The sequence below is a fragment of the Neophocaena asiaeorientalis genome, unplaced genomic scaffold, assembly GCF_003031525.2.
Source record: "Neophocaena asiaeorientalis asiaeorientalis breed wild unplaced genomic scaffold, Neophocaena_asiaeorientalis_V1.1 scaffold72, whole genome shotgun sequence".
Classification (NCBI taxonomy): Eukaryota; Metazoa; Chordata; class Mammalia; order Artiodactyla; family Phocoenidae; genus Neophocaena; species Neophocaena asiaeorientalis.
In genome coordinates, this window is record NW_020185336.1 from 4,761,653 (window position 1) to 4,787,641 (window position 25,989).

The 25,989-nt window shown below is 36.8% G+C and overlaps 1 protein-coding gene across 3 annotated transcripts in view; it reads right to left on the reverse strand.

The window, feature by feature from the left end:
- Nucleotides 1–5,350: 5,350 nt before the first annotated feature.
- Nucleotides 5,351–25,989, reverse strand: part of SLC4A10 (solute carrier family 4 member 10) — a 216,334-nt gene continuing 195,695 nt past the window's right edge. For all 3 annotated transcript variants that reach the window (XM_024735940.1, XM_024735939.1, XM_024735941.1), the window contains 5 exons: nt 24,828–25,001; nt 23,927–24,049; nt 15,865–15,932; nt 13,223–13,339; nt 5,351–7,300 (listed from right to left, as the gene is read on the reverse strand). In XM_024735940.1, coding sequence (XP_024591708.1) covers nt 7,234–7,300; nt 13,223–13,339; nt 15,865–15,932; nt 23,927–24,049; nt 24,828–25,001 — 549 coding nt within the window. In that variant the 3' untranslated portion in view covers nt 5,351–7,233. The remainder of the gene's footprint in view (nt 7,301–13,222; nt 13,340–15,864; nt 15,933–23,926; nt 24,050–24,827; nt 25,002–25,989) is intronic.

The window sequence follows — 25,989 nt, forward strand, 5'->3', positions numbered from 1 at the left end:
GGTAATGAGTTCTGTGTCTTGAATCAGACCTAAACTGCATTGGCATATGGACACGCTTACTCAGAAAGGCTCTTGTTTATTTTGCTTGTTATCCCAAACTGCCTCGTAAACATGGAGAGGGTTCAGTTTTTGTAAGAAATAGATACATAGAAATGTGTTAAATTAAGCAATTCATAGCGATTTTATCTAATACATATACAATTACTGTTATCATACATATATATAAGCTTTTGAAAAGTCAGCTCAAAATAGTTTGGGTTATTTATATAATACATACTATATCATTTTATTCCGGGGAACTACGATGAGGCTCATAATATCAGATAATCTCGACAGTATCATCTTGGTAGCCCAGATGGCTCAGTAGAAGTTAAAAAAAAAAAAAGTCAACAACTTAAGTGTTTAATTATTTTTGGTTGACATAACTATATTAATGAAACCATGCATTTAAGATGCTGAGATAACTGAGGACACATAATATTTTTGTTCAATTATTTGCAAAATGGCCTTATTTTTAAAAATTGATTTTATGAACTCATACTTTCAAACATAGCTGGAAAAAGTTGTCCCAGACACAATGCGTTACAGCATAAAAATCTAAAAATGGAAGAATTGGAAAAAAATCTATCAATTCAACATGAGACTGGTGAGTCATGCATAGGAATGAACAGAAGATTGTGAAATTGTTTCAACTGAATTTTCAGCACATGGCATTGAGTAATTAAGTCTCAAAGTATCATTCATTCATCGGAACATAAGCCTTAATTAAGTCTCAAATATCATTCATTCATTGGAACCATAAGCCAACCTTCAAACCCTATAGGGCTCTTGTCATAATTCTAATAATAGAGTGCAATCACTGTGAGTAGCTGGACCAATCTTTGTGGAGTTCTATATCCAGAAAGAGTAATCATAGGTCATATGTTCACATCGTGGATTGCATTAGTAATCATAAAGCAAATTAAGTAAAAATTCTCCTTTTATCTTAATTGAAACCAGACATTGTGCAATATCAGGTATTGTTCAGATATTAATAAGACAATTTTACAACAGTAGATGTTGTACAATATCAGATACTATACAGATATTAAGAGGATTATGTAATATCTGATACTGTACAACTATTGTACAATGTCAAAACTGTATGAATTTATTGTTTCTTTAGTTTCAAAACGTGCCCAATGTTTCCTCTGGAGCCCAGAGGTAATAAAAAAATCCCAGCACGTATTTTTCACATAATGAGGGTTGCAAATGGTGATGATGTGACCAAAGTTAAAGTAAATTTCATCTGACCCTCATAGGACAAGTTTTACTCTCCAGTAAGAGTTTTAAATTAGTTTATTGAGGAAGGAAGTTAAATTGACAAATTCGAGATAGACTTAGTCTGAGGGTAGGTTTGAAACACACAGGAACTAGTCATACCAGTAAGATGTGCAGACTCGCCTGCCTTTGACTGTCACAGCCTCACAGGCACCTGGATGCTAAGATCCTTTCGTAAACAACCTGTTAGAGTGCACCGGTGCCCAGGAACACACGCGCCAAAGGAAGGGAGAAATTGTCACATCCCTTCTATGGATACAGTGTTTCTTTTTAAAGTTTTGATTAAGATTTTTAGAAAATCACTTTATAAATTATTTTCGAACTTTTTAAAATTGGAAATCTTGCCAGAAATGGTTACATATCTCCATGCTTTCTTAAATAACCGGCATAGACCATAATTCAATGCATCGTGATGACTCAAGGCCACCACCATGAAGATCAATGATCACATCAGGCTGTATGTCATTCTGAGTGTTTTATATTCACAGGTGGTCACTGAGGCTAGTAGTTTCACCACTTGGCATTTGTTGCTTTTGCTCTAAGTTGATGTGAGAATTCCAATTTATAAAACTATTAGATTTGTACAATATTTAAGATTCAGTAAGCTCTAAATGAAAAACAACACCAAAACAGAAGAAGGTTTTTTTCAGAATAAAGTAAGAGAATTTTGTTCTTCCAACTTTGTGACAGCAGTGTCCGAGAACAGTATTACATACATCCTGAAAGATCTGGAGTGTGTATTCAGGACGTCTGAGGGACACGGATGGTTGAGAATGAGAGATGAATGTGGGTAATAAAGCGTAACGTCACTATCGTTAAGAAAAGCTCAGAGCGTGGGATTAATAAGACCAATGTCATGCTCAGTAGAAATGTATCATCTCTCTGAATGTCACCTTTCTGTGACAATATTAACATTTAAACTCAAGGCTTTGAATTAATAAAAAGAAAGATAATTTTCTTACTGCCAAATTGAGAAGGGTGTCTTTTCTGGAACTGAACTCCAGCAAACTCAGTCAAAATTCTTATTCTAAATAATCTTTCATCTGAGCAGTCACCCCAAGTTTGTCAGATTATTTAAAACACATGTATGGTGAAAAGTGTGACCCATCAAACAACAAAAACTCTAATTGTTCCAATTAGTTTCTCCTATCCAAAGTCATGATATTTGTGACTTGTGAGCAAAAATACTATTTCATTGAGTAGATTTGGTTTCTAGTGTTAATCACAGAAAGATGAGTGACAAAGAAAATGTAGCATACTGAGAAGAAATATTACTCAACCCAATTCTGGTTGCATGAGCCAGAGTGACTGCCTGGTCAAGGAGGAAGGTGGCCACATCTTGCCTCCTGCTGGACAGTCAGTGCACTCCAGCCGAGGCTAGGCGGACGTGGGTTAGAATCTCAGCATCGACACTCACAGTGTGAAACGTTTTAAAGAACGTTGCTTAGCCTCTTTGAACCTCAGTTACTTAATTTGAAAGAGATACCAAAATACCTACCTCCCATACCTGTTGCATTGCTGTGGAGGTTTATACACCATGCCTGGTTTGATGATTCCATGGGTTACACCAGTTCTCCCCTTAGGCGTCTTGTGTCCGCAGGTTTTGGGCATATGAAGGTGCTCAGTAAGCTTTTGCTTTTGTTCCGATGCTGCCATGTCAGTGAGAATCCTTTCTGGATCCTTAATGATTCTTAATAAGCTGAGAGGCCACATCTTCGATATATTTTACTTATGATTCTGTCTACAGCCTTTTGCTGGCTGAATAAACAGCAAAGCACAGAAAGAACCTGGCTCCGGAGAGTTACAAAGAAGGGATAAAACACTATCCTTACCTTTAAGGAGCTTATAAACAAATGGAAGAAATCTATGACTCTACACACACTTGAAGGTAAAAGTACCTAGATCTAAAGCTAAGTCTATGGATGGATGAGATAAGTGGGATGAAAAGGTGAGCAGGGGGAGGGTGGTTTCTGGACTCATATGAGCCAGCCATTGGCTGAATTTTGTACTACACTTAGATTTCTTTAATCATCTCAGGATTACTGCTGATACCATGTTTTTCTGAACATTTTTGAAAAATACAAACCAAAACATTATATAAAGGAATGCTCTATGTGAAAGGATTTATCATAAAGTTCTTGTGCCTGTAGTTACTTACTAAGTACCTACAGAATATGCTTGAGCCTGTTTTGTTTCAATCATAATAAAAGTTTATAGGCCACTCAATGAGAGCTTGGTTTGAGTCTCTGAGAGTCATCCTGAGTACAGGATCCCTAAGGAAATAATTTCACTTTCCCCCCACTATGTTTTCTACCGTGCTGCCAGACTAATGTTTCCCAAAATGCATGCCTCTCCATTACTCAAAACTCTTAATGGATAAAGTTGAAATACCCTAACATAAAATTTAACATCATTTATAATGTCTCCAACTTGTATTCCTACCTTTTCATACAGGTCCCGACCACACTCCTAACACTCCACCATATTGGGCTCTCTGCTGGATTTAAAATATGTCATACATCACATATGTCAGGCTCCTGTTATACCACATATATTTACTTTCTATTTTATTTTTTCAATACTGACATGTTTGAGATCTTTGCAGTTCTTGGAGTAGGTTTCCTTCCCCATATCCATCCTAATTCATACGCTACCTCTTATATAACATTTTCTTCAAACTTAGCCCTGCTCAAAATTCCATCCTTGAGTTACTCACTTTCATCATACAACCAACTCAGTACACATCACATTATGTTACAGGTATGTGTCTGCCCTGCCCTTAGAAGCGAGGCTCACAGTCCTATTTTCAAAGTTCCAGCACAAAAAGTAGTGGCCATTACACCAATAGAAACTGTAATGAAGTGACAGCTGTGTCCGTGAGCTACAGTTTTCTAAGGAAAACACTGAAAGAGCTCTCTAAAAGTATTACGAGTAAGCCTTGAATATTGGGCTTCTCCAAGGGGACGGATTACAAGCAGACTTTCAAAGTAGTTAGTTAGAGAATCATCATATTACCCAAATTACTCTCATAAAATGTTCAACTGGTTGTAATCTCATTTCATTGTATGAATATACAAGAGAGATATATTGGAAAATTTGGAGAGCAATATTGCAATTATAGTAAAATAGTCCCACACCTAGAAGCAAAGAGGCTAAATTTCAATAGAAACAGAGGTAGATCAGTGTAGGTTAAAAAAATAATGAGCCACGCTTTTAAAAGCCAAGAAAAATCCTAAAAGATTTAGGGATTGTATTGAAATACAAGTTGCTAGTGGATCATCAGTGGAGACTTTCTATAAGGCTAAACGACACCAAGGAGATACTCAAATTATATTTAGGAGAAACTTCCCAATACTGAAGGCTGTTAAGTGATAGCAATTACAAAGTAAACTCATGAGTCAAGAGGAGAATACTAACCAGCACATTACAGTTCTGAGTGCAGTTACCTCCATAACATATTGCTAGATGGCTACAAAAGAATACTGGTCCCGTCTGATCTACTGTAACAAACAGGGAGGAGACAAATTTTAGAAAATGCTTTTCCCATGAGGGGTAAAAACCGAAGCCTAAGGAGTTCTCATAATGGGAAATCCTACGAAGGCTCTTAGAAGCTTTTACTAGTCATGGGTACAATGTCATCTGTATCTAAGTCACTGCTCTCCGGGAAACTGAAGAGGTACATCCTAATATAGCTCTCATCATAGTTTGTTCATACGGTTCAAATTGTTTGAATACTCTCGAAACGTCTACATCACCAAGTTTGCTTAACATCAGGGGTGTGTCTAAATTTAAATATTACGTTCAATCAAAATGTTCTACATTGATAAGGAAAAAAAGACAAAACACTTTGCATCACAATTTAAAATTTGCAAGGAAATTAGTTAGGATAAATATTTATTTCCACATGACATTTCTTAGTTGTGAAAAACACAATATCCTAGTCACATTTACACATTACTTAAACTTTGCAATAAATTACATTCAAGATATTCAGTAATTTTGACCAGGAATCTGAAATTAGGAGGAAATATATAACACTACATTTTTCTTATATTTTATATGATTTCAAAATATTAAGATTAACATAGGGATAGCATTAAAATTCACACAAGAACAAAATGACTATAAAAATACTCAGAAATACAGAATTTCATTGGATATGAGTGCTTATTCAAATAGGTGATCATGTGAAGGTTTTAATTCACTATGATCATTTTAAACAGAACAATTATTAATATATTAAAACACTAGGAGGCTGCTTTTGGGACTGACTGGCATGTACAGCTAGTCTAAGTCATAAAACAATGGGAATGGTTACATGTAGTATCTGTATTATAAAATACACAAAGGCAATGCATTTGGCATGTAAAGTTTCTGTATTTTTCCTTGGCATTTATAAACACAGACTTCATTAACTACAAACTCTTCTTATATTTTTTAGGCTTATGTTCCATAAACGGAATGGCTCCTTGAAAGATTGTGAGGGGAATTTTACAGAAGGCATCAAAATGTTGAACCCGGTGGAGGCTTTGTTGTTTATTTCCTTCGTAAGCGTAATCACAAGAGGATTTGTTTTGGGTTTTTTTTTTTTTCACTTTTCATGTACACTTATACTCAGAATATTAATTCATAGTTTGGAAAAGCCACAGGGCTCTGAATTATTGTAAAACTGGACACTGACGATTATAAGGCTGATGATCGTTGGTAATTCTTAGGAAACAAGAGCACTATGAGATTTCATCTTTATTAATTCACATTCACTTGAAGTGAAACAAAATACTGTATTTTTAGTAATGCTCAAAAATTCTTAACTTTCCTTCCTCTTGTATAAACTTAGTAAAGATGGATTATTTCATATAGACTGAAATATCTACAGAAGCTTCTCAAACAGAATCTGAAATTTTCATTTAAAAGATTATTTTTCTACAGCATGCATTTAATTAAAATGTGGAAAAGAGCTCTGCGGAAGAAAAAATGACAATTGGAGACCTATCAGTCTAACATTAGAACATGATTCAGAGCAGCATTAAGCAGTTCATGACCTTTAGCAGTGGAATAACTGTACAGGAGTGGAATTTCATGTACAATAACTCACCATGTGGCATTCCACAAGTATGTATATAATAGGTTTATTTGGAAAACACTTGTGGTCAATGGGAGGTAAATTTAACAGCATATTTCTGATAAAGGTTTATATTGAAAAATCTCACAAAACCTACGAAGTTTTTCTGAAGCGTTTCATACAAGCCTAGTATTTGATCATGTAATCACAGCCTGAATATTAAGCAAATACTACTTGACTCTTTGCATTAGTATCTGATTCGTTTAAACAAGTTGTGAATAGGTTTCCATATATATTTTTCAAAATGACTTTAAGTTTTAGTTACATACAAATTCTTAAGTATTAAATGTATCATATTAAATCAAGGAAATGCATAAATACAATTATTAAAAATGCTTTCAAACTAACTTTTCGATTTGGGTCTTTTGAAATAAGTCACTAATGCTAAGCTATAAAAAATAAAAAGAAGTAAGACTACCTTTCAAAATTCTTCTAAATGAAATTATCAGGTATCTTCAGGTCTCTAAGTAGGAAAATACAAACTAGGTAATATGACTTATCTCTTTAAGAAAGCTATTGCTCTCGTAAAACTGACAATGAGAATCTAGTGTTTACAAATGTCTAAAATACAGCAAGGAACAGAGATTCTTGGATTAGCTATTGTATATGCTCACAAGGGTGTCTCACCGTTCAGAAGTTTAAACACAGAAATGAAACGAGTATTGCACTACTTACAGTATGAAGGTGGGTTTGGGATGAAAGACAGAATTTATAATACATGATCAAAGCAGTTTTATGAATAATTGTGGCACTCCTCTCATATATATGTAAAAAATAAATTGAAGATCAAGTCATAGACAAGTCTCCCTGTCAACACCTTTCCCTGAGTCAGCTTTCTTCTCTTTTCGGCTTTCAATGCTACAGAGGAAAAAGGAGAAATGTATTATTTCAATCCAGCATGGCTACTGGGAGGTCTGCTGGTTCAGACACAAAACCCATCAACCCCAAAGCACCACAAGGGCCCTTAGGCATTGCTCTTTCATGCTGCAAAGCATAGATAGATAGCAATTAAAATCCTCTGCACTCAGTGAGACAGAAACCAAGAACTGCAGAAAAAGGGAAATTCAAGAAACAAAAACTAAAAAACAAAAACCAGACATTTTAAGAACAGTACCCAAAGCATGCAAGATTAATACCATGGTCCTCATTTGTGCAAATGAATCACTGATGATTGTTGAATATGCCATTCATGCCCCTGTCTTAAGATAGCACTGACACTATGAATGACATAAACAAGATGGATGTCGCAGTAGGTATTTCTGGGCCCGGCTGCAAGTGGCGCATCCTTTGTGCACAGACTGGATTCTGATCTTTGGTGAGAACTGCGTTATCGTCCAGAGGACAGACACGCTTCTGCTGGTCGGGATGACCCGGTCACCCCGCACACTGCCCTCTAAACATCTGTGCCGTCTCTTCACAGACAAACCCTCCTCCTGTCCATCAGAGGAAGCATGTTTCACCCCACTCCTTCCAGAATAAACTCATTCCCAAGTGGCTTCTGTTTTAACTGTTCTCCAATTAATTAATCAATGGGCAAACTGGTAATGTGACTCTATCATTTTTTTAAAAATATTTTTCCGATGTTCACTTTTCCTACTCTCATTGACCATTTTCACGCGAAATTCAAATAATGCGCTGACACGCATGAAGCTCACACCAAGAGTACATGCATGCTCCCGAGGGGCAGCTCTGCTCCCTCCCAGCCACGTCTGGCGCGGGCGAAGACGAACGCTGAAGCCCCTCCCGGGCCCCTGCTGCCGCCGACTCGAGGGCAACCCACACCCGGCCGCTGGGGCCCTGAGCTGCAAGAACCCACACATTTTTACTGTTAGCTTTGGCTCTTAATATAACTATGAAATAGTTGATGGTGGGGAAACCCTTGGTTTTATATAACTCTTCTCCAAATAGGAAAGGGACAGTTAAAGCCCCCTTTTTCCTACAGGACCTCCTGTGCAGCTTTCGTGGTGGTCAATAACTTAGACACATTCTAAGAGTGTGTTTTTTAAATTGTTTTTCCTCCAATTCAAGCTAGAAACAGCCCTTCTCAGTTGTCACCACCACCCGGCGCCATCAGGTAAGAAGTGCCGGAGCTTCTGCCATCTCTGGCGCGCCGCCAGCACTGAGAGCTGGTGTGAGCGGGTGTCGACGGCACCCGGGTTTGTGCCTGCCACACTTCTCAGCACACAGTACTTACGGGTCAGAGCAAAGCGACTTTTCCTCTTTTCTGTTCTCCTTCCATGAGAAGAGATAACAGTGTGCACATGATGTGTTGAGAGGCTTAACTGTATTTTTAACTCCTCTATCTGCATGACTCACTTTCTTCTACTTTAAGTTCCTTTCAGATGACAAGTGTCTGCTACGCTACTTTCCAAATTTTTTCCCTGGGTGCTACCTGGCTCCCAGTGTCTTCTGCCAAACAAAGCCAATGAGAAAAGGCAGCGGCGGCAGGTGGAGGAAGCCCTGGGCTTGGAGTCGGAAGATGACCTTCAGCTTCAGGAAGCTAAGAATGAGCTGTGTGACCCTGGACTAGTTGTTTAATTTCTCTGGGGCTTGGTTTCCTCATCTGTACATTAGTTTTGGACTAAATGGCCTCTAAATTTTCTTGCAGCTTGAATGTCAGATTTCTGAGGCTGGTAGTCTCAATTCCAATGAGCTCTAACTTTTGAAAGATAGAAAAGCACATTCTATCTGTAGGAGACTGTGGGGACGGAGACATACTGGTCTCTACACATGCACAGTTCCTGTGTGCACAGTGCTCCATAACCTTTCCACGAGCGAGCAAATTCCCAGCGACACTATTAGCCACCAGGCAGTGAAAAAGAAAAAGCGATTCAGAAAGTCGGTATCATTCACAGACAAGCTTCCTCCCGATGTTCTACTTTGGTCATACTGGTGGTTTAGTTCCAAAACAATAACCAATTAAACGATGGGGCTTTTTTTTTTCCCCCTCTTTAAAACCAGTGGTTCTGGTATCAGATCAGATTGCAGCAGTGAAGCAGAAATTTTATAACCAGCTCAAGACGTCTATGAAAAAATATTACTGACTTGAATCTTCTCAGTGCATGGCTATTACTCTCTTTATTCCCTGTTACATTCATTTTCAGGATGCCAATCAATTCTAAACTTCCATTGTAATCAATATATTATATCAATATATATTTCTTCAATGTATATCATACCTATTACTTGCTACTACAATAAACAAATATTGCATATCTATTATACACCAGGTACTTTGTAAGGACCAAGGGACACAAGATGGATGAGACAAAACATAAAGAAGTAATATTTCAAGAGAGGGCAAAATGTGACCCACTACCTTCATGCTGCCAGGCACTCTATGAAACTGTTATTTGTCAATGACACCATAGTAGTTGATATACACAACATTTACCAAGCAGTCATGAGAGGGCTGAGGCCTAGGAAATTAGAGCAAAGAAGCATCCAGCATGGAAGGGGGCGGGGGTGTGGGGACAGGAGAGCAGGGGCAGAGTCTCTAGACCCTAGCCTCTGCCACCAAGGCAAAGCCGAGTGCTGCCAAATACCTGCCCAAGAAATGCTGGTCTTGGGTGTCAGCGTATCACAGCAGTTGCTCACCTACTCTGATGCGACGTGGTTTTTAATGTGACCTATTTCTGTCAATTCATTTAAATAAGCTGTGGAGGAGCTTGTCCCATGCATGTATAGTGCTGTTGAACTAGGATCAAATTAGACATCCTGCAGATGTGGTAAAGCCTGCAGTCAGTTCTTAGATCCTTCTTTCAGTTAAGCTGGGCAAATTTTTTATTTTTTTCTTTGCGGTACGCGGGTCTCTCACTGCTGTGGCCTCTCCCGTTGCGGAGCACAGGCTCCGGACGCGCAGGCTCAGCGGCCATGGCTCACGGGTCCAGCCGCTCCGCGGCATGTGGGATCTTCCCGGACCGGGGCACGAACCCGTGTCCCCTGCATCGGCAGGCGGACCCCCAACCACTGCGCCACCAGGGAAGCCCTAAGCTGGGTAAATTTTTTTGGACAACATAAAGCGAATGAAATAATGGAGAAAATATAACTGCTATTCCAAATTCCACTCAGAAAAGGTATCTAGGCTTCTCTGATAGGCATTAGGGCCTATAGTGGGGGATAAGATGAAAACACCTAGCGGTGGGGTGTCAGAGACTGCTGGGAAGCCATCTGAGGTCTCGAGAGAGAGAGAGACCCTGAGAACCTGGTCTTTAGGGCGTTTTTTGCCAATGGACACGCTAGCAGGTATAGCATTTTTACAGTTCCTGGTCATCACACTTCAATGCCTTCAACAGATACCAAGAGAAAGCAGTGGCTTGGGGAGAGTGTTGCTGTTGTTAGTATTGGTGGCTTTAGGAGTTCTGGAAGCCACATTCTTTCTGCCAGTTTCCTCTGTTATGAAGAAGAAAGACTAACCGAGAGATATTTTTCCCGTGGAAAGCTACAGATTTTATCACACTTAAAAGTAAAGAAAACTGGGTAAACTTTCATTCCACAATAGTTTTGAATCTCATGTTAGTGGGAACATAGGTTCAAAGAATAAGAAAAAAGTGGTTATATGAAAATATAAAGGGTGATCTATTTAAAGTTGCATCTGCTTTTAGGCACACTACATTGTTCACTAGAATTAGTCTACTGTGAGAAGTAATCTGACACATATCTTAAACAATTGAGTTTTTCTGGTGAAAAGCATCACTTGACTTATTTACTTTAAGGAGTACCTAAAATATCATGACATAAAACTGTTGCTTGAACCAAAGAAAAATAGAGAAAGAGTTTTCACTATGGATCTCTAGAGTACAGGAAGAAAAGCAATCTCTAAGTCTGATTGTCTCAAACTCTACACATATTCCCATGGCTGGCATTTTATTTTGAGCTCGTAAACCTAGAGTTCACATTTTTAAAAATCAGAGAAATGCCATATTTTTAATGAGAAAGGGTCCACAAGCATATATTTCAATAGGTTTGAGAAACTGCCCTTCTCATGACTGATTTTCTTCCAAGACGTCTAGCAAATCAGAGCTACTGTGAGGATGACTCTATCAGACTGTGGCAGGGATCTTTGGGAAAAGAAGATAAAGCACGTTTTAGAATAAAATATTACTTCTGCTTGAGCCAAGCAAAGAAATACATGAAGATTTTAAAGCCTTGTTAAAAGACAGAAAATATCAACCAAAAGTCTTTGAGAGAGCCTGTTGAGTAACTTACATTAACCTCCTTTTGGAGCGAGTGGTGGAGGTATTCGAAGGAGAGAAAGAGAGGGAGAGGGGGAGAAGAGGGAGAAGGAGAGAAAGAGAGAGAGAACATGAAGTAATCCCCCAGCTTTATGGGGTGAAGACTCCTAGACTCTCTGCACATCCACTGCTGGTGTTGTTTATGCTGTTTAAGATAGATATGACACTGAAGCAGCATGCCATTTTGGGGTGACAAAAACCATCCATAAGAGATATCCTCTAAGTCTAATATCGCCTCTTTTTCTAACCCATGTTTCCAGATAGTTCTCATGAAGATAAAGCTTGGAGTTTTGGAAGCATGGTGGTGCATAAATGGAAGTTCCCAGCTTTGCAATTTCTTAATTCAAGGGATAAATTTTCTTTTTCAAATATAGAAATTTGATGTTATTATTAAATACAGTTCTAAGAGGTTTGTTGATTTATATATGATGCATTTGTATAAGTCACGTGGGGAAAAATGTTTACTCAAGTTTCAAACCCTCTTAAAGAGCTGAGCGGTTATAGGAACACTGTAAACACTCAGTGTTACACTGGATCTAAACCCAAGACTCTCCACGCCTTTTGCCTCCCCAAAACTCGCACAAAGAACATAGGCTGACCAGGTTTCTAGAAGACACCATTTAACAAAAGGAAATGCAACCAAGGAATAGGTTTGAGGGAAAGGGTCTTACCTTTGGGGAATCAGCTTCTAGAGTGATTAGGAAGGGGAGCTTATGACAAAAATGTAATATAAAAATTAAGTAGAAAAAGTTAATTTAAGGTCATGAAAATAAAGGAAATTAATAATTAAACACCGTCCCAAATCCCTCAATCACTCTTTAATAAGAAGAAATATCGGCATAATACAGAGATTTCCTTCAGATCAACATCTAAGAAGACTGGATGGTTTGAACTCTTATTTATAAATTCTGGAAAATGCAGTTGGAAATCCTGCGATGACTCTTGATATTTAAGGACACACTCTTCCCACCTCATGCATTTAAAACTATCATCCACAACTGCAGGAGTTGTTTGTAATGTTTGCATACAGAGAAGAAAAAGTGGATAAAACTTTCTGAAACTGAAAGTTTTGGGGTAAAAAGGTTAGGGAAGGTTTTTCAGGGGGTTGGAATAAGGGACTGGAAATAATCTAAATACAAAATTACCATTGCATGTGCCATATGGGTTTTACAAAGGACAACAGGAGAATGAAAAACGTGGTCAGACATCTAAGGGGGTCCTGAGAAGTGGGTGATGAGGGAATACACTAAAATCCTACTGCAAAAGAGTATGCTAAAATGAATGTCCAAAAATGTCCTGCATTGGGACTCATTTATAGCACCATTTCTCCCCACTGTCATAGTTTTGGAGTGAGCTTTAATTTTGAAAGGGAGATGTTGAAATCATACCAACAAATATGATAATTGCGATTTCTATCCACTTTTAAAAGAATTTTCTGAAAGATTTTAGATCTAAGTTCAATGGAGACCAATGCTATTCTTTTAACGGATTCATGTCATTAAATGACTGGAATCATTATAAATTCACATTATTTTAGAATTCAAACCTTTTAGAAGGAAAGCTTGACTCCTTATCTTTTGAGTTATCGGCAGTAATCAGAAGGTTCCTCCACAAGGCAGTCTTTGACATTTCATCAGAAATATTGATCACAGATGGATCATCTCTAGATAGGAGTTTACCCAAAATGAAACAATAAACATTAAATAAGAAACTGCAGTTATCTAGTGATAGACGCTAAATATAGGACAGTCTTATGCCTCTGTACAGTATTTTTGATAATTAAAAATTAAGTATTAAATAGTTCTCTCCCAAAAAACGATGAAGAATAAAAATCTAAATGAAAGATTCTAGTTATATAGAAACTGGTTTGGGGTACAGTTTTCCTAATCCATTTCAAATGACAGAGTTTAGGTTCTGCATGTTCATTGCTGGGCCTCTTGCCTCTACATTCATAGTCCAGCAGAGCTCTTCACCCCTCTGCTCAGACTCGACAGTGGCTCCCACCCACTCAAAGTAAAAGCCCAGTGGATGGGCTGTAAGGCCCTGTCCCTACCCTTACCCTCTAACTTCACCTTCTGCTATTACACCCCTGGCTCCTTCCTCTCCAGCCACAATGCAATGGCCTCCTGACTGTCCTGGGACACTACAGGCTTTCTGCTCCCTCAGGGCCTTGTACTTGCTCTTCCCTCTGCCTATAACGTTCCTTTACGTGGTATAACCCTTTCCTTCCTTAGTTCAAATGTCACCTGCTCAGATAGGTCTTTGCTGACTGCTCCATTTAAAATTTCTGTTTCCATCGTCTCATAGCAACCTCATCCCTCTTTTTTGCTTTAAGATTTTGTTGCACTTTTCACCATTTGAAATACTGTATTACATGACTTGTTCATTTGTTTATTTCCTGTCTCCCCCCACCTCTACTCTACTTGAATATAAGCTTCACGAGAACAAGGATTCTTGCCCATTGGTCCACTGCTGTTCCCCCACGACCTAGACAGAGCCTGGCACTTGGTATCCACTCGATAAATATTCATTGAATAAATGAAGGCAGCCTGTGTATTTGACAGAGGTTTTTCCAAATGACTGGGGGAGCCTGTAATATCAGGGCCTGTACTATGCTGCATGCAGTTTTTACATTTTAAAACTGCACCAATTATAGGTGCCATTTAGAACTCTCTAAAACATTCCCAGGGCTAGAAAGGCAACCAAATATCAACAGAGATAAAACACGGGCCAAGTCAAAGAAAGTTTCATTGGGTGAGAAATCAGCGCTCTTCTTACCACACGTAAAAAAAGATTCTCTGCTGTGGAAAAAGTCATGTTCTACAGAAATTCTAAGCTGACCTCACATGCCGCTCATTGTGGACATTCACAAGAGGGCAACAAATTCAATTTTTAAGAGGAACACTGAGAGTCTGAAGCAAAACAGATCTCACAGGCTCCTTCCTTGCCCAATCTGGACATGTGTTCTTTAATACCTCTAATTCATCCAGCCCTTGGTAACTCAAAGCATGAAATCAACTAGTTTCCAAAAGAGCGTCATGTAGAATATAAGTTTTTCATGATATTATGTGAAAAAGACTCTTGTGAGCAAAAGAGTTTAGAAAATGCTGGATACAACAAAGTTAAACTTTTTTTTTTTAATGCCAGTACTAGAGTCTTTAATGTGCCAATGTGCATTGTGAATCTCTAAATTAAAATGTGGTATGGAACATTTTTCAGACTAATTAAACCACAAAATCCTTTTAAGAGGGGTGCCACAAGAGACTAGGTAGATTTCTACAGAATCCAGTTGGGAATATGCTGAATCAACTAAACAATCAACAGGATTTTAAAATTTAAATATTGTAAAAAAAAAAAAACAAGAAAGAGAGAGAGAAAGAAAGGAAAAATGCCTTCTAGACTTGTGCTCACTCTTAAGTGGTAGATGATAATTATATTTTTCAAATCTAGGGAATATGGTCTTACAGTCAGACCCTGAAGATCCACTCCTATTTTTTAACACTATGAAAAATCTCCTCCTCAGACAAACGTCTTCTATGCTTTTTTACTGGTATGGCCCTATATTATCCTTAAGCACTTTGAGATCATATACATAATTTTTTGCCAAATACTTTCAAAAGTTTTATTATAACTTAGAGGAGTCTGCTTTTTTCTCTTTTTGCTCTGTCTTTGTGCATAAAGAAGATTAGCACAATCTTCTGTATGGAGAGTGACATAAATATTTCCTAAAACGACTGGTATCACTGAATCCTTCAATTCAGGAAATGGCTTATCTCTTTGGAAGTGTCTTTTTGAAGGGGTAAACGCTGTTTTTCCCCGAGTTCATTTACATGTGATGAATTCAGTAAATACCTAGCTCACTTATCCCAGAATTGAATCTTGACCTGTCTTCAGGTACTACTTTCACAGAATATGAAAGAGAGCTTTCGTATTCACTATAAAATAGGAGAAGACTTCAGACAACAGCTCCCTGCCTCGCTTCATTTTAAGCAACTTGGCTATAGTCAGCGTCTAGTGGCAGAACTTAGTACTGGGACAGGGTAATCTAACACCTAGTTTCAGTTCTTTCTACTCTAACATAACGTCAACAAGCCTCTATAGTAATCCACACATACGAAATTCTTCAGTAGAGTGTATAACAACACATTCCAGTACTCATATTGGTGTGTTCTTACATTTGTATCTTACCTATAGTGCCCCTCCAATGGGAGTTGTACTGTGCCCTCATCTTCCATAGCCAGCATACTTTGTTCTTCCTGGCAAGATAAATGTAAAATATACAAAGTGAACCCGATGAGTCTCCACTTTACATTAAAGAAGAAACAGAGATTAATGGTTCACTATCTCATTAACCTCAGAACCTTCCACTTTGTTTGCATTTATTAATGCTAGCACAGGTCTTTTCAATAAAGCATCAGCTACCGAGAACATAAGTAATTAATGAGTCTTATACCACAAGGTAATTTAAATGCTAACAATAACCTCCCTCATGTCACTCAATGTAAAACATGGTTATTTTCCAAGAAGATTTTTTTTTTAAATAATCTAAATTTTACAAGGACAAACATATGGGTAATGTAATCGTTTTCATTGTTGAGATTACATTCCCAGAATGCTCTGTTAGAAAGTAATGAGAGATGTATTTAGGGCAGTGGTTTTCAAACTTTAGTTTATATCAGAATCACCTGGAGGGGTTATTAAAAATACAGATTACTGGGCCGTACCTCCAGAGTCTGATTCTGTCGGTTTGGAGCAGGGCCCAAGTAACACATCTAACAAGTTTCCAGGTGATGCTGATTTTGCTGGTCCGAAGACAGTAGTTTGAGACTTGGAAATAGACAGTAGAAGATATCTTTCTCTATGGACCAAAACACAGGAGTGCTTTCCACTTAGACTCATCGTAAGCTTTTGTTTTAGGCCTCAGATTTCTTCTTACAATGACAATATTCCACCCTCCCCCAAAGGATGGTAATTCTTCATACATTCACTTCTTCATATATAATGTTTTAAGAGTATATCTTTGGGATGAAGATAATCTTATGTAGCACTGAAATGTCCTGGTTTAGTTTTCAATGATGTTATAGTTAACCTTTTTCCATGTACCAAAAAGTAAACATAGTTATCTCCAGATTATAGCTCCTGTTTCATGCATTTATTTTCAAGTGGGTCAATTAGGAATATTCAAGTTTAGAGAACTATTTGGGGCCATTTAAAAATGTTAGAATTATTGGCTCTAATTCCAGAACTGGAATTTTAAGTTGTGTAGAGATGAAGGGCTAGGTGACTTTCCTGACCAAATGGGAACTGAAGACAGAAAACAGGGAAGGCCCTGGAGCCTCATTGCTTTCTCTCTTTCAATAGCTTAGCAGTAGCTTGGCTGGTCTAAATCAGGTTCCAGAAACACATGACCTTTGGCTGATGTCATTATTCCTGGCATGCAAGACTGTTCCTAGGGTCCTCAACTTGCATGCTGCCTAGTCTAAAGAACCATTGCCATATTTCTTGTTACTGAAAGAAACAGTGTTTTCTACAGTCTCTTCAGCTAACCTAAGAATATATAACGTAATGTGTGGGCAGGTCTCGTTTTTACTCTTGAAGGGCTCTCCCTACACATCCGACCTGTGACTAAGGCAGGCGCCCCTCTGCTGGGACCTTAGCCATGCTGCATACAGAATATCTATGCTCAGCCTATGCTGTGAATAATGGAGAGGCCAGGGGACTGTATGAGATCTGCTACTTCTCTGCTTATAAACTACACCCCCCGCCCAAACACAGTGTTATATTTATACTCTGCAGTGCTATGGGCATGTGTCTGTTACCCCTTTGCATTACAGGAATTCATTCTATTCTCTTTCCCTGTTATTTTTCAAGGAAAATTTTTCTTTTAAGACCTCTCAGATGTACATTATTTCTTATATATTATGCCTATTCCCCATGCTATTTGGAGATACCATTAGTACTAATCCATGGTGAGTAGACAGTATCATTGGTTTGAAATTAAGCATTTGAGCAGAGCTAATCTGTAGTCTAAAATGATGCATGCCTTGCAAATGGGTTAGTCTCTATATATGGAAATAATACATGTGCCATATTAATTTATATGCACATCATTGAGGCCATGGGCAGAACATATGTATCCTTTCAGGAAGAAAAGGTTATCTTAATGCACATGGAAGAACATAAAGAGAAAATATTCAGCAACCCCAAACGTTATTTAAGTAAAACCAAATACAAACAAAATGTAATTCTTTCCTTGGTTGTCCACTGAAAGGTAAGCTTGGTATGTAGTATCTTTTCTGACCAACTTGGAATAAAATGTCAAGAAGTCGGGTAGAAAAGGTTTAATAAAGAGTAAAATTCAAAAAAAGCTGAAGAGAAGAATGGTGCCATCAGTGCTTAGGTTACCTGGCAGCAGAAAACTAAGGCTCGAGATTCAATCTAACAGCAAAAAATTGGACCAAAGCTTTGGGAACAATTTTGGTTTTTTCCTCAGATGATTTTCCACTTTTCTCTCAAATTGCTTTCAATAATTATTTTGCACTCTGTGGCTTGTTAGCATGTGTGGGCTTTATACTAGTCATAATTCTATCCAAACAAAAACTCATCACCTCTAAAGATAGCATTTCCAAGCCATGCTTATCTGAAGAGAAGGGTGGCAGAGCAGCCGCTGCCTTCAGTGCCAGAAGGAAGCTGGGTGGGCCCCAGAGCTCGGGGATAGAGGGCCGGCTGCATCCTAGGCAGCACTGTGAGGAAGCCAAAAATTGAGACTTTCTGGGGAGGAGCAGTCAAACCAGGCACCAGCCGTCATGACAATCACAACCTAGTTTATCTCAATCATACAGGAAAAGAGAGAGAAAGCAAAAAAGCTTACTGGGTATCCTTCACTTTATAAGTCTGAAGTATCCTAAAATGAGTTCCATTCAGCATTTCATTTACACAGTGTCCATCAAAAAATATGCTGAGCTCTACAACATGGAGATTTTACAAAGGATGATGATAAAAATTTACCCAAGAGCACCTGAGGGGTTTTGCCAATTTGACTAGAGGAATGTCCATATTCTGATTTGAACACCGTCTTTTAATTGAGAGGGCCAAAGCATTGTTCGGATACTAAATAAGTGAAGGACAGTTAATGCTATATCCAGAAAAAGGCAGAAAAATAGAGGCTTAAAAACAAATCTATTCAATAGCACTCAAACATTTACTGAGCATGTATTATGTGCTAGGCACACAGTGAACAAAAAGAATAATCCAGGAGCTATTCATGAATCCATTCAGCAAATACGTATTAAGCATGATCTTCAAGACAGGTAATCTGCTAGGTACTGGGTATACAACAATGAAAAGAAAGCCATAAACCCTACTCTCAGAAGATGAGAAGGATAGGACCAGAGGCAGTGGTATCTGGGCCAGTCTTATCTGATCAGTTTGGTAATAGAAAGGAAGAAATTTAGGTGGGAAGAAACAATATGGGTCAAGGATAAAAGGTAGGAATAAATAGGACATGTTTGCACGACAATGAACAACTAGCCTGGCTGGGGCCAAAGGCCTGTGCTGAGTAGAAAAGGAAAATAAAATCAGGGTTAAATCGTGGTGTGTTTTGATGAATAAGATCTTATATATAAAATTACATCATGAATCTGAATTATAGTTTGTGATAGTGTAAAAGATACAATTCATATATTATGATACCTAACAAATGCTCTACCTAGTGAAATAGGTAACATCTGTTACTGTATCCATTTCTCATGTAAAGTCTGTATCTATGTAGGAGCCCTCAAATAGCTCAAAGTACAAACAACAGCAGCACAGAGCCAATGTTCATAAAGATGTCTATCGTATTAGATAGAGAAAACATTCAGCAGTTTTAGAATTCATAGATCTTAAAAAACGGAAGGGACTTCCGTTACTAATTACTAATAGAATTACTAATTACTAATAGAATAGATAATGCTACAATTACTAATTACTAATAGAATAGATAATGCTACAAGCATCACACATACACACACACACACATATACATACACACTTATAATAATTTGTAAACCATAAAATTTTATATTTATAAGAGGTATTCCTTAAAATTTCCAATATGTAGAAGAGCCAATACATACAACAACTCACTTTAACAATGAAAACTGAAAAAAAATAGGGAGGAGGAGTAGTCTATACAGAATTCATGGATGCAACATGTTTTTTCATCAGAATATTTGATTCAGTTTCTCTAATTGACTTATCTAAATTATTATAAAATACAATAATTCTTGGATTTAGAAGACTATATTCTGGTGATGTAAAGTCTGTGGGTTTAGGAAAGGTCTTGCCTTAAATTTTAGCACAGCTCAGAATCACCTGGAGGTCTTGTTAACACAGAATCTGGCCCTATCTCCAGAGTTTTGACTCAGTAGGTTTAGAATTCAGATTGTAGCAAGTTGACAGGTGTTGGCTGATACGGCAGAGGTCATGGGACTACACTTTGAAAACCACTGCTTGAGGAAGAAGAATATGCTCGCCTTGCTCTAAGATTCAATTAGAAATAACATTTGCCTGCGCAATAATTAGGCCATGCTTCCCAAATCCACAACCAATTCTGATCTTTCTGAGCAGTAAGACACGCTCTCTAATTTGTTTAAGTGCACTTGTTTTTAGATTGCTTTTCCATCTTCTTGGCCTTGCTCATGAGACTGCTTCATACAGATCACAAGTCCCACTCGCCCCCCCTCCTTTTTTTCCCTACAGCATACATGTTAGAGTGAACCTCCCACAAACCAAGAGGTGTCAATATCATGATCACTGCACAGGGTTGAATTTCCAGGATTTATCTAACGTTAACCTCCTTCTCCCTCACCGAGGAGCAAACATTCTGCTGGGGCTTACTGCTTTAACAGCAGCCCTTTTGTCAAATGTGTACAATGTCCTAGAGAATACTGAAGTAGGAAGGAAAGCGTGTTGGTACTCTGAGCACATTTGGACATCCAGAATTTGATTCTGCAGTCTTCCCTTTACACAGAGCAATGTGCAAAATGTCAGGGTTCCAATATTCATTTCTATCCTGATTATAATCCTTTCTTTCTAAAAACTGAAGCATATGCATATGCATATGCATGAAGTACATGAAAATTTGGAACAGAAGCTCTGCGACCTTGGACTGGCCTGTGTAGCTATTTATTCTGCTTAACTCATTATTGAATTTTAAGGTCAAACTAATGTTTTCTCAGTGCCATAAGACCAGAAGTGGGCAACTGATAGTGAAACCTTGGATGATAAAGGTACAAGCTTATAACTATCATCAAAAGGACAAGAGGTGAGACTATTTTAAATTCAAGTCTCAGGGAGCTGAGACATTTCTGCTCTTTACCATCTTTCCAGATCACAATCAAAGTTATGCAATTAATTTGAGTAATTGCAGAAATGCAACACTTTTTGGAGAACTTGTTCATTTACCATGTTAATGTACAATCTCTTGGAAGACTGAGCCTTGGTATAAGATGCCAAGTAAGAAGATCACATCCTTCAGTGGAGTCCATAGCCTCAAGCAAATGGAATACCGAGATCTGGGTGACCAAGTAGAAATTCAACCAGAATTCAAGTTTTAGTGTAATCCTTCTTAAATCTTCCTACTCTCTATACTGATCATATTCTTATAATACTAATTCCAAGTTAGAAAGTTAATATCTTTAACTTTTCTCTCTCCACTTCTCAGATGGAGAATTATCTCTCTTTGCACTGGTCAGAACTATATTTTAATGTTCAATTATGGATTATTTCTTGACTGTATTATTTGTTTACTTGTTTCTTTCCATGTACTGAGGATCACATTAAAGTATCATCATATTAATCTATTTGAGAATTTAAAGGTCTGTAAACCTGCCTGATTAATGTATTACAAGGCATTTTCCCTTACTTTTTCTCATAGTCCGAACCGAAGGATACAGCTGTGACTTTGCCTTAATAAATCTTTAATCTCTTTTTGAATCCTTTTAGAAAACTTGAGTTCTAGGAATTTTAGTCATATTTAATTACTTCTAAAATCTTTATAACAATCAGAAACCAGTCAACACCCCATTGGCGTACAATGGGTTTATAATATAAAAAGGTTAGAAGCTCATTACATAGCATCTCTGCCTATCTGAAGTTAATAAATTCCAAAATGGACATATGGCACACACACATATAAGTACCATACATATGTAGCTATGTGAATGGTTCTGGGCAATGGAAACGGCAGATTCTAATACATTTATGATTACTGTCAAATTTGTTCTCTCCTATTTCACAGACATATAAAGGAAGAATCTGAAATTTTCTTTGAATGAAAAAAGGGAAGAATATTAAGCATAATATATTATATATACATATTATTTTTCTTTTTACAAAGTTTTAGAAGGGCAAGAATGTTCCACGGTATGGATATGGCCTAAGGAGAATGCTGTAAAAGGAATGATTGTATGCCTGGGGGTGTTGCTAGCTTATTCCTACAGAATTAGTCGAGATATTTGACAGGAAGTCAAAGCAGGAAAATAAAGCAAAATTACATTTGTAAGTTACTGCATCAGAATACTTAACATTCTTATTATCAGAAAGACTATGCGAAAGCTTGTGGTCAATGAGTTTTGTATTCAAAGTTGTCTTCCTTGGAATTTAAACCTTCTTAGAAATTGTTTTCAACCTGAATAAATTTTAATTATGTCAAGCATGGATACTTTAAGGCTTTAGTGTTTCTATATTCTTGTGTCTATTTATTTACATTTATCTTACATCAAATTCTGTCATATTCTTCTTGAACAGTACCTGAGGATGAGAGCAAACCTTTACTAAAGCCCTAAAAACAGACAGAAATTATCCAAATATCTTAGTTAAAGCACTATTAAAAAAAAACCTCTCATACTTAAATGAGAATATATCAACTTGGAAAAATAGTTAAAGCACTATTTTTTAAAAATTCTCATACTTAAGAATATATCAAACTTACAAAAATAAAGAAACATGATAATTTTATAATGACATTTTTAACATTATATAAGTATTGCTAGAAGTATGATACTAAGTATGACTTCTGCAACATTTGGGAAAATTGAAATAGTCATATAGAATTAAGATACATCATTACGATCAATCTTTAAATGTGGAATCCGTCGTCGGTAATAGGACAACATGGAAAAGTGAAGAAATGCCAGACAGTCACATATTATGTAGACTTATCTGTAATCCATTAGACTCTGTGGCCTAATCTGGACTCATCTAATGGCTAAGTAAAACCTAAGACCATTGAAATGTTTGCAAACAAATTCCCCAAAGGAAAGAGGAATATACCTATGGTTTGAGAAAATACACCACAGGTAGGAAACTGAATACATTTACTGACTGCCGTATAGGAGAAGAAAAAATGGAAAGAATAATGCGTAAGTTTCACCAAGTATTTTCTTTCATATTTATTTCCAGTTACATGAAAATTTTATTCTTATATTTTACAATCTATGGACCCGATCATTCTGCTAAATGATGAACTTGTCATTTTTTTCATTTTTACTCTTTTTAGTTTTTAGATACTTTAAAAATATTATGATTACTAGCCTTCAAAATAGACCCAGGCTTATACATGAATTTAAATAAGCCATAAAACTTAAAACCAATTGTTTTAACATATGAAACAGAATAGGATAAATCAGCAGTCTGCGAAAGTAATTAAATACCCAAAGTTTCTCTAACAACATTTACTCAAAGCACTTTGAAAGCAAATCAGATCAACGTGTTTTCCTCTTAAGCATTTCATCTATTTCAAGAATAACTAATTTAATCTTTTAATTAGAATTAGAATCTTTTTATTAGAACTTTGCTCCCTAGGAAAATACCAACAGTAATAATGTCTTTTTTTTTTTCTTCTCACATATTCAACCAAAAAGCAATCATTGCATGACTATAATTTGGGAACATTTAAGCATCAATAAGTTTCTGAAATCCTGAAGGGAGGAATCAGAAAAATAAACTTTGCAGTTATAAGGATAGTGAAGGACAAAGTATTTGCATATTTCATTAGGGTTTGGTTTACTCATGTAAGATTTGTCCTCTCTCTGTTCAAGTTCCAGCTTGATGATTTTAAACATCAATCTTCCAAAAGAGTCCACCTGTGTTTGTTAGTAGTCACTATCTAAAGCTAAACACAAAAATTTAGCTTTGCAAAGAGCTATTACTGTGCAAGTGTTCCTTTTTCTTTTCTTTATAAGATACTGATTTTGCTCTGACTTACTTCTTTTTCAGCATCTTCTAGTTTCTTTTTCTTACTCTCAGGCATTAAATCATCCAACCAGCTGAGTTCCCGTTTGGTAAACAGCAAGTCCATCAACTTTCTTACAAATACCAGAGCTAACACCTGAAGTAAATAATAAAGCAGTTTAAAACAGGGAAAAAAATATAAATGGAAGGTTTAGATTTGTTTGCTTTTTGGTACAAACAAGTCAACTTCAATTAGGGCTGACATTAAAGTGAAATCTGAAGATATGTGTGTATAAAAGATATTGAGTGTACTTTTGCTTCCTTCACTTCCTTTTCTTGCCACATCTCCAGAATAATGGCTATCATTTTACCCATTATACAAGTCATTTAAAGAAGCAATGAAAAAAACTATATATTTGACTGTTTCCTTAAATACACATAGTTAATAGTTTACATTATTTTAAATGAACGTTAAACCATTATTACCTATGCTGATATTTTAAATTACTTATAGTAATTCAAATTCACTTTATTTTTGAAGTATTTGAAACTGGTTTAAAATAGTTAATAAAATTTGATTTTATACACTCCAATAAAGATGTTAAAAAAATTTAATTTCAAAAATCCCCTTACATTTTCAAATTTGCTAGTATGTCTGTAAAGTTAAATTTTGAAAGTTTACATCTTCCACCCAGCTTCAATTAATTCAAACTACTGCTAATGCTCAGAATGATAGAGATGAAGCTAGTATGAATCACTGAAATTCATATATAATCTGAAACCCAATCTTAGTTACTAGTTTTAGTGGCTAAAGTTTATACCAAGATTTCCAAAAATTGTTCAAAATTATTCTATTGATCCAGTTTGTTCATGGATTTTCAAAGAGAGCAGAAAATCAGAGGAGGAGAAAAAGAGTTGAGTTAGAAGTTTCATACCATCATGGGAAAGACAATAGCAGCTCTTGAAACTTTTATTATCCACAAAAGGCCAAGGCAACTCATCTGAATAACTGTGAAGAGATGGACTTTTCGAAGTGGTACATGCCTTAGATATATAAAATCTGGTTGATGTTTTGCAGGCATCCAGAAGAGCTTTATTCTATCGAAGAACTAGAAGATAAACAGACTAAATTGCTTTTTACAGACAGCAATGGAAGTAGGACAAGTAAATGTATAATATGGTCGAATATATGGTAGATCACACTTAAGTTGACATCAGGACAATACTATTGTTAAGCATACACTCTGAAATAATACAGTTCCAGTTTTATAATATCCCACATTTTCTTGAATATGGACACATGTTATAATTTAAAAGAGTTTAATAACATTAAAGCCAATGCTAAATGTTGCTCCCTCAGAGAGTATAGCCTTGAAAGAAAACATTATCGTCGTCCTCTTCATCATCACATCACAATTTCTTCTTTTACCTGCCCCTTAAGCACTAGGGTTTCCTGGACTCTTCTTTCCTGAATAGCTCATCCGTACCCATTGTTTCAACTTTCACGTACTTGCTAAAGACTCTCAGACCTCAACTCTACTTCAGCTCTGTCTGTCTTGAGCTCTCGACCCATATCCAGCTTCTGAGTAGGATGTTCTGACCTCCTTAGTTTGACTCTGCTGTTTTGGCCTTGCCATTTGGATCCCCAACAAGGTTTTGGTGCTGTTTCTAAAAATACAAACATCTTGGCCATAAAGATTTAACCTAGATGAATTATTGTTAATAAAGTATTTTTCAGAACAAATTTTAACTCCGTTTAATTTCTAGATCAAATGTGATCTTCAATCACATTTTACTTATTAACAAACTGTACCGCATGTTAGCTTTATTTTATGTGAATCATTTTGTTTAATTTTTCTCAAAAAATTCTCAAATTTTGCAGTTTTCAATATTTCCAACAAGAAGCGATGATTTAGAAAATGACAGTTTCAATCAGTCAGTTCTATACCATACCATTTCTACAGGAATATCTCCTATGCATTTTAAGAGTAATATTAGATTTAGTCCTTAGCTACTTTATATAAGAAAATTGTAAGCAATTCTCATCAAATATTCCAAAATTATTCTAATATGCCAAGGAACAAATGCCCATGAAGT